General features: G+C 48.8%; 3 protein-coding genes across 4 annotated transcripts in view; 1 reads left to right on the top strand and 2 right to left on the bottom strand.

Annotated features, from left to right (window-relative positions):
* Window positions 1-1,490: 1,490 nt before the first annotated feature.
* Window positions 1,491-2,394, bottom strand: LOC127694731 (MAPK-interacting and spindle-stabilizing protein-like). Its single transcript, XM_052196376.1, has 2 exons — window positions 2,172-2,394; window positions 1,491-2,090 (listed from the first exon to the last, which is right to left on the bottom strand). Exons 1-2 carry the CDS (start codon window positions 2,380-2,382, stop codon window positions 1,591-1,593), a joined length of 711 nt encoding a protein of 236 aa, XP_052052336.1. The 5' UTR covers window positions 2,383-2,394; the 3' UTR covers window positions 1,491-1,590.
* A 216-nt stretch (window positions 2,395-2,610) lies between these two features.
* LOC127694739 (uncharacterized) lies at window positions 2,611-11,454 on the bottom strand. The gene is made up of 3 exons (XM_052196389.1): window positions 11,243-11,454; window positions 3,243-3,348; window positions 2,611-2,709 (listed from the first exon to the last, which is right to left on the bottom strand). The coding sequence occupies exons 1-3, from the start codon at window positions 11,428-11,430 to the stop codon at window positions 2,680-2,682; spliced, it is 324 nt and encodes a 107-aa protein (XP_052052349.1). The 5' UTR covers window positions 11,431-11,454; the 3' UTR covers window positions 2,611-2,679.
* The window catches only part of Ppp2r2d (protein phosphatase 2 regulatory subunit Bdelta), a 40,323-nt gene continuing 39,261 nt past the window's right edge, over window positions 11,312-12,373 (top strand). Inside the window, exons 1-2 of one of the 2 annotated variants that reach the window (XM_052196349.1) lie at window positions 11,312-11,435; window positions 11,518-11,610. In XM_052196349.1, coding sequence (XP_052052309.1) covers window positions 11,429-11,435; window positions 11,518-11,610 — 100 coding nt within the window. In that variant the 5' untranslated portion in view covers window positions 11,312-11,428. Of the gene's footprint in view, window positions 11,436-11,517; window positions 11,611-12,373 lie in introns of those variants that run through there. The other variant, XM_052196366.1, reaches the window with a different exon arrangement.

Raw genomic sequence — 12,373 nt, 5'->3', positions numbered from 1 at the left:
AACTCCCTATGCAGCACAGGATGGCTTTGAACTCCTGATCCTCCCATTTCCAAAAGACTGCTTGGATTACAGATGTGCAACATCATGCCTGGTGTATGTGATGAGGAGATCAAACTCAGGGTCTCGTGAATGCTAAGCAAGCACTCGAACAACCAAACTACAGCCCTAGCCTGTAACTTTGAAAATTCTTATTTGTAGTCATGTATACACATGTAGTCATGTATATATGTGTCATGTATACACATAAGTCTGTGCGTATGAGTATATACTTGAGTCCAGATGCCCGTAGAAGCCAGAGGCCCTGGATTCCCTGGAGCTGGAGCACAGGGCATTGTGAACTGTCCAAGCCCCGATCCCCACAATTTGTTCCCTCTTAACAGACAGGCTCTCTAGCACCAACATGATAGAGAACTTCTAAACCTTTTGTCACAAGGCCTTTTGGGAAATAATGGTAAATTTCTATCTAAGAACTCCAGAAGTCAGATTCCTGTTAGCAGTGTTTCCTTAGAGGCCACAGCATCAGGGACTGGCCCAGTGTCCCATTTGGTTCCCAGTGCAGAACTGTGTGGCCTTTCCCAGCTCAGCACAAAGTCTCAGCATCCAAGTGAGCATCTTGTTCCCTTTTTTCTTGTAGGGGACAGCCACATGACTCACCCCTAAAATAATGGAAATTAAAGAAGATGGCAGGGAAAGGATGGAGAGGAGGAAGCCCCAGAACCCTAAGGAATCCCAGAAGCACCGTGTCTCACTCAGGACTCCTGTTCATCTGGCAGACAAATTAGTTTTTTAAAAAATGTAACAAAAATTGTTACATTGGAAAAAACTTCCCTTAAAATGAGGTACAAGACTGCCACCCTGTGGTGAGTCTCTTCCACCACTGCTGGAGATGCCTGTTTCCAGCAATGTTCTGTATTTTCCTTCTCAAGCTCGTATGTATCAACACCTGAGGCCACCAGCCCACGCCACCCAGAAGATGTGCATCTGAAGAGACTAGCCTCCCTGATGCGACTCTGGCTATGCCAGGAGACTCCAGAACCCTGACACCCCAACCAAGGAAACTTGGTTAAGCTAGAGGAGAGTCCAGGGTAAGGGTCTGGGAGGCTGACCCAGCACACACACCCCAGAAGAGCCCTTCGGGGAAAGCTTCATTCCTGATGTGTCACAATGTTCAGTGGTGTAGGCCTGGTCTTCACTGCCAACCCTGACCGCTCATGTGGAGTGAAGGGACAGATCCTAATGGGAAACCAAGTCTCCTGCCAAGCCTTTAGCTGTTATTGTCTCTGTGTCTTCTGCATCTAAAGGAGGCCAGAATTTGTTGCTGCTGGCACACTAGTAAACCCTGAGGACCTAACTCCCTTGAATGTACCCACCCCCATACACACACGCATGCACACGCGCGCGCGCACGCACACACATACACACACACACACACACCCCTAAGATGCACAGTTGGACAAAACCCAGAACAAAACAAGTTGACTGGTTGTGGGTGTTTTTTTCTTGCTTGTATTTGTTTGTTTGTTTGTTTGTTTTGGAAAACAACATTAAACTGCTTATTACAGGTGTGCCTTTTACCCTCCTTGACAAAAGTCATTTGGACCCTTCACTTTCATGCTGAGAATTAACATGTAACATAGTCATTAAACATAACAGCATCATCTTGGGGTCAGTAGTATTGTGTCCCTGTTGCTTCCCCAAGATCTCAGCTTTATGAGTTAAAGTCTTGATGTCTCCCCAGGTTACTCGCTTGCTCTTCTTCTTGGAACGTCTCCTCTTGATAGATTTGTTGTCGAGCTTCAGGTGTTTCTTTTGTTCAGGGGTCTCCAAGGTGCTCTCCGGGTTGGATGAATCAGAAGGGGAGCCACCTGGGATTTCATTCATTTTATGGAGGCTACCAGGCATTGGTGAAGCACCAGACAGTCCTGGAGGCAGTTGGTAAGGATTATTTGGAGAAGGTTGGAGTCCTGGGGTGGGATATGATGCTTCATGAGTAGGATACGGTGCTGGTGGTTCCCAGGCTCCCGGTGGCACTGTGACCCATGTAACAGGGGGTGCTCCAGACACGGGAAGAGGAGGAGTCGGGGATGGCCCTGGAAACAGACATGGCACATTAGGATGCTGTCCTCCCATTCCTGGTGCCCAAGGTCCAGAAGACATGGATCCCTGTGTACCTAAAGGACCAGCTGGATCTGTGGGTGCGCTATTTGGCCTACGTAGCTCTGAAAAGGGCACATTTGTTGTAACATATGGCCTTGTGGGGCCAGGGACTCGTACAGTAGGGCCTGGATAAGGACCACTAGGTTGGGGACACGATGGTCCAGAAGAAAGAAAGGATGCTGGAGATCCTGGCAACAGTCTTGCTGGAGGGATGAAGCGATACATTCTTGTTAGTGCTGGTCCGAAGGCACAGAGCTGCACTTAGTGGTCATCCAGATAACACAGCAGGTAGAACACTTGAGTTACTCTGAGGGCTGGAGCCTGGCCCACCTGGAGCCAGCTTTCAGACTGCTCACAGCAGAGGTTCTGGCAGGGACTCTTCAGTGTTCAGGTAACACATCTGCCAGTGAAAATTCATGTGGTATTTTTTCCAGCAGGATCTAAGCCTCTAAGGTGCAGCATACAGTGGCGATGAGTCCGATGAGACAAGCAATGGAGAACTGGCCTGACCAGGTTGGTTGTTTAACTCTGCTTCATAAAGGAAAATGTGTCCTAAACAAAACAAAACAACGGGTTGATTATATCACATTCCAAATCATTAGTGGTCTGGCCACTTTACCAAAATGGGGGAAAGGCCTTGGAAAGACTCATGCAGTGGAGACTGTATAGTTGGGAATGGAGAAGAGGGGCTAGCACAAAGGGCATATATAGGGCCCAGGAGCAAGGACAGCATCTACAGAACGATGAGAAAGAGATGGCTCTAGAAATGTCTCCACTGCTGACTCTGGAGAACAGTCTTGCAAACTGATTTTAAAGAAGGGATAATTTTATAGTAACTTAGTAAAATTCTAGGAGGGCATAATTCTCCCAAATTAAGAAAGAACAGTAAAATCAAATTTGCCTTCTTTCTTGGATTTTTTTTTGGGGGGGGGGGGGGTTCGAGACAGGGTTTCTCTGTATAGCCCTGGCTGTCCTGGAACTCACTCTGTAGACCAGGCTGGCCTCGAACTCAGAAATCCGCCTGCCCCTGCCTCCCAGAGTGCTGGGATTACAGGTGTGTGCCACCACTGCCCGGCTCTACTTGCCTTCTTTCTTAGTGGTGAAAAATGTAGACTCTTTCCACTTGAGATTAAGAAGGACAAGGCTGCGGTGCCCACGTCGCCACTCCTACTCGGCATCACAGAAAAAGTTCTAGCCAACAGGACATGAAAGAAAACAAGAAAGGAAATAAAATGTATATAGATCAACAAAGGAAACAAACAAGTCTTTACTCTCATTAGCTCATTGTCTATGCAGAAAATTCCAACAAACAAATTCCAGCAAAAAAATACCTCCTGGAAGATGTAAGTGATTGCAGCCAGGCTGCTGGACAGAGTCACCACATAAAAGTTGATTTCTTTCCTGTGTACCAGCATTATAACCGTGCATAAGCATCAGAAGAATTAACATCAGAAGTCCAGAATCATCAAAACAGCACTGTCAGAGGAGCAACACTAACTAACATCAACTAAGTTCATATGGTAACAGAAGGCAAAACAGCATTATATTTGAAAAAATAACTAAAATCAATGGCGTAGAGGAGCCAGTAGGGAAACAGGCATACATGAGGTTCAACAGATCTCTGACAAAGGAGCTGAGACATAACACCAGTGCGAAGAAAGTCTATCCCACAAAGTTGCTGAAATGCCCAATGTCCACAAGCCAAAACCACATAACTTAGACACAGAAGGTCACTTCTCAAACATAGCTCAGATGGATTATAGACCTAAAGGCAAAAGCATAATAAACATATAAGATTTCTTAAAAAAAAAAAAAATTAAGAGAGACTTTCATGTGACATCAAGCTTGGCAATGGGTTTTTAGACTCAATACCAAAGCCCAATCATAGTTTGTGGAAGAAAAACTAAGCTAGATTTCTCTAAAATGTAAATGTCCCATCTCTGAGAGATACCTTCCACTGTACAAGAAGCCATGCAAGCACTGGGCAGTGGTGGTGCATGCCTTTTATCCCAGCACTTGGGAGGCAGAGTTAGCCAGGGCTACACAGAGAACCCTGTCTCGACAACCACCACCCCCCCCCCCACCCCCCCACCCCCCCCCCCACCCCCGGCAAAAAAAGAAGGAAGCCATGTAAGCTTCCAAGGAGGGAAGTAACCAACAGTACACCCAGCTGTGACACTAGGAACCACCATGATGACCAGCATGGCCCCATACCCCTAAGGGTGCAGCAGTGGTGCGCATACCTTGGTGGTAACCAACAGCTCTCTAGCTGGACTTCAGACCAATTCAAAAGGAAGAAAATGATGCGTGGTACTGGAAACCTAGCTAACAACTCAGCACTAGTGAAGTTATAGATATTAGAAGAAAATCTATAATCAAATTTACTAAACCACCATAATCCTAATAATAATCTAAGCATTTGTCTATGCTTATACCCATAAGTACAGTCTTCACCCATCATCAAGGAACTTCTCTTGCAGGAAATGGAGTCTATGGAAAACTATGACCAATCAAAATGCAAAGTTGTGAAGCCCAGTCCCAGTGGCTACATGTACAAAACAGTCCTGCACCTACGGCTCAGAGAATATTGTAGAAGATAGACAGAAATTTAAGAGCCAAATAATCAGGAAGTTAGTTTGCTTCGAGAGTCAGTCTCCTGGTAACATCAAAAATTACACTCACAAAGTTTCCCCTAAACTCACAAAGTTTAGCTCCCCTAAACACGGGCTGAACAAGGATGCACCAATGGATATGCTGAAGTGGACAGGGAAAAGCCCACTGGACTCAGCCCTATACAAAAAACTGTAGGATACTATAGTGTAAGGGGCCTGAGATTCCCTAGCTGGCTTCAGCATCTAGGTAAGGTTTGGAGGAGTCCTCATATCTTGTGAAGAATCATGGGAAATTTCACTAATAGTAGCAGACAGATGTTGGGATCTTAAGGTGACTCCAGTATATGGTTAACAGAAAGGCTGAAAGGAGACAAGAATCATTAAAGAAGGGTCAGCTAGACATTGCAGCTCAGAGAGAAGCCACAGCAGAAGCTGCCTGATGGCCTATGTCTCCCAAAACAACCTGTGGGCTTAGCTTCTGCCGGGGAGGAACCAGAACACCTCAGACCTAAAGCAGGCACAGCCATGTATGTGTTCAGATCAAGAGTCTTAGTCAGTCTAAGTTTCCTGTTTCACACAGTACAGGGACACTTTGCCTTCTCCTCTAAGTTGAGACTTGATTGCTATATCAAAATAGTAATAAGCCTCAAGGAGTGCAATAGGATAAGTTTTTCTCAGGACATAGATGTTTTACCAAAATTTTACAGCCATAAACAAGATGCCTGACCGAAGTTGAGTCTCCTATGAAGACCTGAGCACAAAAGTCTCATCCTTGAACCAGACACAGAACAATTAGCCATGCCGCAGAGGCAGCCCTGCACTTTCCAAAGAATGCCAGATAGTAGAGCTCTACTGTGCTTTGTGAGGGTTGCTGGGCCAGGTCATCTGGCAAGAAATGCAGACTTGTACACACACACACACACACACCTGCCCTGCGCCACTCACTTTTCTTTCCTGCTCTCCCTTGTCCTTCTCCCATTCCCCCTGATCTGACAGCAAGTGAGGTCAAGGCCAAAGGTCAGGGGTAGGGCATATGTATAGCTCAAATGCATCCTAATGACTTTACCCCCACTCAAAAGGCTAAGATACAAGGTTTCTGTCCAAGGTCTTACAGTAGGTGTGCTAGTGTGTAAAAATTCTGCCAGTTTATATGGGCAGGGCTCAGCCTCTGATCTCAAGGAATTTCTCTTCCCAGAATGCTTTTGTGAGCACATAATTCCAAGCATTCTCTTTGGTGTCTTCCAAGACTTTCAGAGTGATCACTGAGTTGCTTCCCCTGTCTTGTCCAGCAGAGGGCAGCAGCTCCCCAATGAAGAAAGCACCTGCTGCCAGCTTTGTGCCTAGTGAAGCTACTACAAGGGCTGGTACTTCCTTCTCTGGAGACACACACACACAGACACACACACAAACACATTTGTATGTATGTTTGTATGTATATGTATGTACAGACTGGGAACCATAAATGATTCCTACCTCTCTGAAACTCAGTAACAAATAACTCACTGAAGCCACAACTAAGACTTGCATAGAATTTTGGTTTACTTTGTGGGGCCCTCCTAACTCCTTATGCTCAAGGCTAGGAACTGTCACTCCTAACTCTTGGTGATGAAGAAACTAGTTTGGATAAGCTAGAGAGGCACAGGTGGCACACATTCATGAGTTAGCATATACCTGTGTGGTAGAGTACACCTGTAATCACAGCACTAGAAAGTCAGAGGCAGGTAGGGTCAGGAGTTCAATGTCAACCTGAACTACATAGAGTCCGAGGTCAGACTGGCCCACATGAGACTCTAATAAATAAAAAGAGGGTGGAAGAGGAAAAGAGAAGGTGGGAGAGAGGAGAGACTTCCAATCTGGTGGCACAGCTGTAATTCTCGACAGTTGGGCTCCTAGCCTTGGCCACTAGGGTGACACCTTCTATAATCACCTGGCTTCTGTATGGGGAGCTGGGGTGCTGCTCCAGCCGGACACATTAGGGTAAGTCCCAGATACCACTGTCAAGTTCACAAGACCAAGCTCTTGGGCACCCACTGTGTTAGTTCTAAGGGCTCAGAGGACAGGACATGGGGCCTGTTGAAAAACATGTTCTTGCATATCTATCCCTTCCTTGCTATTTTTTATTGAAGTGTAGGATCCTCAGCTGTAATGAGTCACCTGGCTTTGTGGGGGTTCTGATCCTCATGGTGGCCTGTTTCTAAAGGTGACTCATGGGTAGATGGCAGTTGCTAATATGAAAGGGCTGCCCTAAAAAGGCTTTCCACAGAGCAAGCAATCAGAGTTGCGGCAGGAGAGAGGAGCCTGTGCACTGAGGCTCTCCTCAGAGAAGCCCTCACTCCTCAGCTCACATCAATCAAGCTGACATTTCCTCCCACAAGAAGATGAGACAACTCACATTGTTAAGAAGCTTTGATGTACAAAGAGCTTTCCCCAATATACAGGATTCCTCAGTTACTAAGATAAATGGGGAAAGATTTGACATTTATTGTGCATAATTTAAGTTCAAATAGGTTCCCAGTGAAGAAAAATTGCAAGTTGCTGAGCTGGGCCTGTGTCTCCAGTTCCATGGCTTCTGTCGCCATTTCAGCTCTGCACTGCTCTGGAGCTGCCTTGACTTTATAATTTAGAGAACAAAGCCATATTGTGGAATATTGGTAAGCTGTATTTCTATTCTTGAAATGAACTTATCCCCATCTGTGAATTATTTTTCAGAAAAACACTTAAAATGAGCAAGTGGGTTTTTTTTCTCTCTCACTTTAAAATGACTAAAAAACAACAAATAGCTGACAATGTTTCTTTTAAATAAGAAAAGAAATGCCAGGTATCTATCAAGTTAGAGAGGGAAAGTGTTCCCAAGCTTCTAGGCCAGCCTCTGAGACCTTCTGTGCATGGACGTGATGAAGTGTGTATTCTGCTCCTAATTAAAAGCCCACTGTGTTGCTCTAAAATGTGGAACAGAGAAAAGTCTGAACATGCAGTTTTGGCTTGGGATGAGCAAACCAGCTGCACCTCACTACTCCAGCAAGGCCAGCAGCCTCTGACCTTTGCTCCTACTTTTGCCTTCCTTTCAGACACAGGAGGAACAGCACCATGGAAGCCAGAGGGCAGCACAAGAATGGGGCAGATGCTTGCCCATAGGTAAACGCCACCACCTTGAGAGTCCCTGAGCTAATGATGCAGGTAAGTGGTAAGGTCAGAGCTTTTCCCCGACACCAGGACTTGTGGATCCTGAGGGTTAAGAAGTTTGTGCTGAGACTTTATTCCTAGAGAGGATCTAGGGTATGAGAAGAGCTTAGCACTAAGTGCCTGATTCACACTCTAAGCCTTTCAGTGGTCTCTGACTTGCCAATGGCATACATCTACCACACCCAATGGATACATATTAGGTAATACATCTGCTTCTGATACGGTGGGTGACACCCTAGAAATTCTATAAGTGTCAGTAGATCTGGCCAAAAGCAAGCTCAGGAATTCAGGCAAGGAAGCTGGCAACTGGACCAGCAACTCCAGCAAGCATATACTTGCCCCAGGACCCCTACCCCTCGGTCCCCAGGGCTCCTCTGTGCTCCTCTGCCCTCCTCCCTAGGTTCCTGTCCAGTCCCAAGAAGCCCCAAAGTCTGAATTAGGATGGGAGCTTAGACTGAAGTTAGTGCTGGTATACAGCTACATGAGTCAAGCAAGTTTCTACAACCCAACCTGGAGGAAGGCCATGACTGTCAGCACTCCCAAGAGGGAGTCTCATCCAAATGACACCCACTCCACTCCCGCACCAATGCCATTGAACTTTCCACACCTGAGGTTGGATAACACGCACCATCGCTATTCCCTCACCCCCTCTTCAAACCCTGTGACCCATCAAGCTCACAGACACTACCCAACAGACTCAACACCCACCTTTCTGGCTAAAGCCCAAAACCCCACCCCATGCTGAGTTCCCATGGACTCCTTCCTGTCAACCTGCTTACATAGTAGAGATGGCTCAAAGATAACCTGCTCCTAATGGACTCTGAGCTCCTGTGCACAAAGACTAGATCAGTCTCACTCAACAGACACACAATATTTGTTTCATTAGTTACTAACAGTTGCTATGGAGACCTTAAGATCACAGAAGGCGCCGGGCGGTGGTGGTGCATGCCTTTACAAGGACAGAACCACATCCTTAAAGAGGAGGACAATAAAGAAGAAAAGTAGGGCTAGAGTGGAGGTGGAGAACAAAGGCAGGTACTATCCTACTCCACATTAGAGTAAGCAACAGAAAGTGACGAGGCCAAGACCGCTCAGTGGATAAGAGCACTTACTTCTCTTCCACAGGTCCCTAGTTTGGTTCCGAGCACCTATGTCAGGCAGCTCCCAACTGCCTATAACTCTAATACTAGAGGATCCAACACCCTCTTCTAGCCTGGGGAGAAATGTGCATAAATTTTAAAAAAGTTAAATTTGGCCTATGCTGGTTCATTTCATGTCAACTTGACACAGGGTAGAGTCATCTTCAAGGAGAGTACCTCAATGGAGAAAATGCCTCCCTCAGATCTGGCTGAGGGCAAATATTTTAATTAGTGATTAATGGGGAGGGATCCAGACTATTATGGGTGGAGCCACCTCTGGCCTGGTGGTCCTGGGTTCTGTAAGAAAGCGGCTGAGCAAGCCATGAGGAGCAAGCCAGTAAGCAGCCCACTTCCATGACCTGCATCAGCTCCTGCTTCCAGGATCCTGCCCTGCTTGAGTTCCTGCACGACGGCCTTCAATGACGGACTATAATGTGGAAGTGTAAGCCAAATATGCTGCCTGTCACTATTTATTAGGGCAGCTACTTACAGTTCTGTTCACTCAGTCTGCCATTCTTCATAAAGAAGCATCCCAGGGCACACAGTCACACATCTGTGACAGTGGGAAGTGTTTTAATCATTGCTATCTAGCTATGTATCTTAAACATGCAGCTACAATTAGGCAGAAAGGAATATTTAGCAACCCTGGCATTACTAGTGATACCCATGCCTACATGGAGTCTGAATAAACTTAAGTTAGACCCCAGTTCTACAAACAGTCTCAGAAGGCTTCTTCCCAGGCTTGGAATCCCTTCCTCAAGCTCCTCCCAATAAGTCCTCCCAGAACTATGCACAGGCTCTTAACTCCCCTGATGCTCTGGAGCGCCACCAAGGTGACACTCCTATGCCCTCACTACCCCATATGCCTCTTACTCTTCTCCATTACTCTCATAGGCCCAGACATCTGCAGCCATTGTATCGTCCTACTAAACTTGAAGACAGTTCTTTCAGAAACAACTGCATCCGATGCTGCTGGAAGGCATGATTGCATCATGACTTTCCTCAACTCTTGGCCACGGCCGGCCCTCTCTGCAGAGTTCACCCCCTGAAAACAGCATTCTGCTCTGTCCCTGACCACCTTGCCTCCACTATTATAACTAGCCTTCCTTGGCCACTCTATTCTCCCCACAGCTTCTTGCTGCTCTTTAAACACGTTAGTAAGCTAGGTGTGCTCCATGCTTGTAAAGGAGTGTGTGCAATTGAATCAAAAATAAATTAAAACATCGAAAAGAAAAGGTCAGGGTGGACCTGCGTGTGCACTGGCTGTTCCCACTTCTAGCAGCCGCCCATGACTTCAGCATGAGACTTATCTCCTTCGATTGCTCTCCTTAAGATACCAACTGCTCCAATCTCCTTCCCCTGCTTCTATGCTGTATTTAACTTTACTCCTCTTGACTCTCCCCAGGTTTTTCTTATTGTCTCTTCTCCACCGAAGAGTGAACTCCACCAGGACGCATCACCTCTATACAAGCAACATTTCAACCAAGACTGAGAACAGAAACGGCACTTGCTAACAGGCAGAACAGCATTTGTGAAGTGGAGAGCGCTCTGGCTTGGAATAACTGCCCTCTAGCGGTGCAGTACGCTCACTGCCAACTTCATAGTGATTTCGGATACGTCAAGCCTACGAACGAATAATTCCTCTTCACGCTAGAAAAACACACCCACAAATAAAGCAAACGTCGAGAACGGTTCCCTAGGGCTAAAGTAGCACTCTGATGAGATCAGTGCTCAGAAGCTAAGGTCAAAGAGACTGGGGGCAAGCAAGCCTGGATGATGGGCAAAATTACGCACGCAGGTGCTGGGGTCCAGGTGCTCCGGGGTTCAGAGACCCCGCCTGCCCACGGCCGAGAGCTCTCTATTGGCAGATCCACAGAGGTTCCGTGTTCCCGTTGGCCCAGCTGTAGGAAGGGTCCAGGCCTTCGAGCATCCAGTCGAGCCGGACGCAGAAGAGAGTCTGAGGCCTTAAGAACGCAGAGGGCGTCGCGTCCTAACCCTTACACGACTCGAGAAGGCCGCCTATAGCAGCTGGAGGACTATTCCAAGACACTCTTTCACGGACCAGAGCGGCTACGCAGGTCCAACCTCGAGACAGCTCGCGCAGACGCAGTCGGCGCACGGTGCGCCCCCGGCAGCCCCCGCGGCACTGACCGTCGGAGGAGGCGGAGGGGGATGACGTCATCCGGCGGGGCGACGGGCATTGGGCGCCATTTTGAAAAGGGAAAAAATTCCCTCCCCGGCGGCGGCGGCGGTGGCGGCAGCGGCGGTGGCGGCCGGGGCTGAGCGCTCGGAGCGCCTCGGTCGGCCGCGCTCAGCTGGGCGCGTCCCGCCCGCGCCATGGCAGGTGAGGGCCGTGCGCGAGCGGGCGGGCGGACGGACGGTGGTGGGGCGGGGCGGGGCCGGCCTGACGGCGCGCTCTGTTGCAGGAGCCGGAGGCGGCGGCTGCCCGGCGGGCGGCAACGACTTCCAGTGGTGCTTCTCGCAGGTGAAGGGCGCTGTCGACGAGGACGTGGCGGAAGGTGAGGCCCGACCGACCCCCGAGCCCCGGGCGCAAGGTCACGCTCAGCCGCCGGTCCGGACGCGGCCGCCTTTGCCCGCCTGACCGGCGTTGTCCCGTGAGACCCTCGGTCAGCCACTGAAGAGAGGGAGGGGCGTCCGTAGGGAGCCGGCTGTGGACGCCGGCATGGGGAGAGACTGCGGCTGAGTCCCGCTTCGGGGGTCTGTTGGGGAGACGGCGGTGGACGCTAGCCTGGGGAGGCTGTGGGGAGATGGCCATGGACGCCGGCCTCGGGGGTCGGTAGGCAGATGGCCGTGGAGGCCAGCCTCGGGAGGATGTGGGGAGACGACTATGGACGCTGGCCTCGAGGGTCTGTAAGAAGGTAAGCCGGGGCAAAGGTGTCAAGCCATGTAAGGAAGATGTGGCCACAGGTCTTTGGCGTCTGGAGTGTACAACTGTCTTAAGTGCAAATCTCACCAGAGTCTGTACGGAGTGAGACAGACTGGAGATACTGGTCTCCGGCAGTGACCCCGGGATTCCGCTAGGAGTTGGTACCACAGAGTGAGGTGAGGTCCATTTGTTGTGGAAGGGGGGGTCATGGCAGTTGGTCTTGAGGCCCTGTGGGCAGATCAGGTCCCAGACACTAATGTGGGGTCCCATGCAGTATAAAAGGGGCTCATGGGTTTTCATTTCCCAGCCCCTGTATAAGGAGGAAGGAGAACCATGCAGGGTTATCAGTCTCTGGGGGCCCATGCTGTGTGAGACTGGACTCGGGATGGGATAGA

The sequence above is a fragment of the Apodemus sylvaticus genome, chromosome 1 (genome assembly GCF_947179515.1).
Source record: "Apodemus sylvaticus chromosome 1, mApoSyl1.1, whole genome shotgun sequence".
Lineage (NCBI taxonomy): Eukaryota > Metazoa > Chordata > Mammalia > Rodentia > Muridae > Apodemus > Apodemus sylvaticus.
This window is presented reverse-complemented; position numbering and strand designations above follow the sequence as displayed.